The sequence below is a fragment of the Microtus ochrogaster genome, chromosome 1, assembly GCF_000317375.1.
Source record: "Microtus ochrogaster isolate Prairie Vole_2 chromosome 1, MicOch1.0, whole genome shotgun sequence".
NCBI lineage: Eukaryota > Metazoa > Chordata > Mammalia > Rodentia > Cricetidae > Microtus > Microtus ochrogaster.
The window spans coordinates 64251816-64252971 of NC_022009.1; the positions used below are offsets into that span (position 1 = coordinate 64251816).

Consider the following 1156-nt stretch of genomic DNA (forward strand, 5'->3'; position numbering starts at 1 on the left):
CCCACAGCCTACCTTTTCTAACCGCTCTGGACTTGGCATTGGCAATCTCTGTCGCTTGGCCTCCTGCTCTAGAGTCAGAAGCATGTTTCGTTCCTTCAGAAGGACATACCTGTACCAAACACAAAGCCATGATACTATTCTATAGTGATTTCTTACATCAAAATTAAAAGCCCCAAGTCTTTAAAAAAAAAAAATTACCTTTTTTTTTTAAAATTTATTTACTTACTCTGTATACAGTATACTGCCTATATGTATGCCTGCAGGCCAGAAGAGGGTACCAGACCTCATTACAGATGGTTGTAACCTTTAGAGGAGCAGGAAGTGCTCTTAACCACTGAGCCATCTCCAGCCCAAAAGCTCCAAGTCTTTAAGTCCTTTGGAAACCTCACACAGGTACCATCCCAAAGAGCTGCCCTCCGGCCTACTCAGGACTGCACCTTGTGAGGCAAGCTGGAGGGTTATTAATGCACCAGCCATTGCCCGCCATTCCACAGGTGAGGAAGAGGACAAACATCTGCTGAGGGGCTAGTTCACACTGAGTGGTGAGCACTTCCAATTTCTTCACAGCCTTTGGAGTTGGCACTACTAAATCCTCTCTCTAATGAAGACAGCTCAGCACAGTCAGGAATTACGATCATGGGTCACAAAGCAAAGTCTGGATTCCAATCTCAGATCCTCTGGATGAATTCTACCTCTAGCCTACAATGCCATGCCAATTCCTACTGGGGAAGGGAGACGACATGTATCACAATAGTTAAGGGGGGCATGCAAAATCTCCTCAAGAGCTAAGGACTGGAAACAGCTTCCTAGAGACAGGATTTAAGATAGAAGGGGACAAGCCAGCCAGACTCTAAAGCACTGACCTGGCTGAGCTGGGAAAAGAGGCTTTGTGAACACCCCAGTTTCAGAATGAAAGCAGTAACTGTGGAGGGCAGGGCGAGCGAGACAAAGGAGCCCAGAACTTTACACTAGGGTCTACAGTGCCAGGGGAGGGAATGACAGAAGACACTGGCTTTAGCACGGCAAGTGCTGAAACAGTCCTAGGTTCACCTTTACTGACAACTCATAACAGTGCTTTAACTAAAACTCACTTTTCTATAATTAATAAGCACAGCACGAGCAGTTTTTGTAAACACTTTGTAATTCTTTCAAATTG

At 45.3% G+C, this 1156-nt stretch overlaps 1 protein-coding gene across 3 annotated transcripts in view; it reads right to left on the reverse strand.

Moving 5' to 3' along the window:
• Mrpl47 (mitochondrial ribosomal protein L47) overlaps positions 1 to 1156 on the reverse strand; it is a 13168-nt gene that overhangs the window by 6825 nt on the left and 5187 nt on the right. For all 3 annotated transcript variants that reach the window (XM_026782139.1, XM_013347444.2, XM_026782136.1), the window contains exon 4: positions 13 to 109. In XM_026782139.1, coding sequence (XP_026637940.1) covers positions 13 to 84 — 72 coding nt within the window. In that variant the 5' untranslated portion in view covers positions 85 to 109. The remainder of the gene's footprint in view (positions 1 to 12; positions 110 to 1156) is intronic.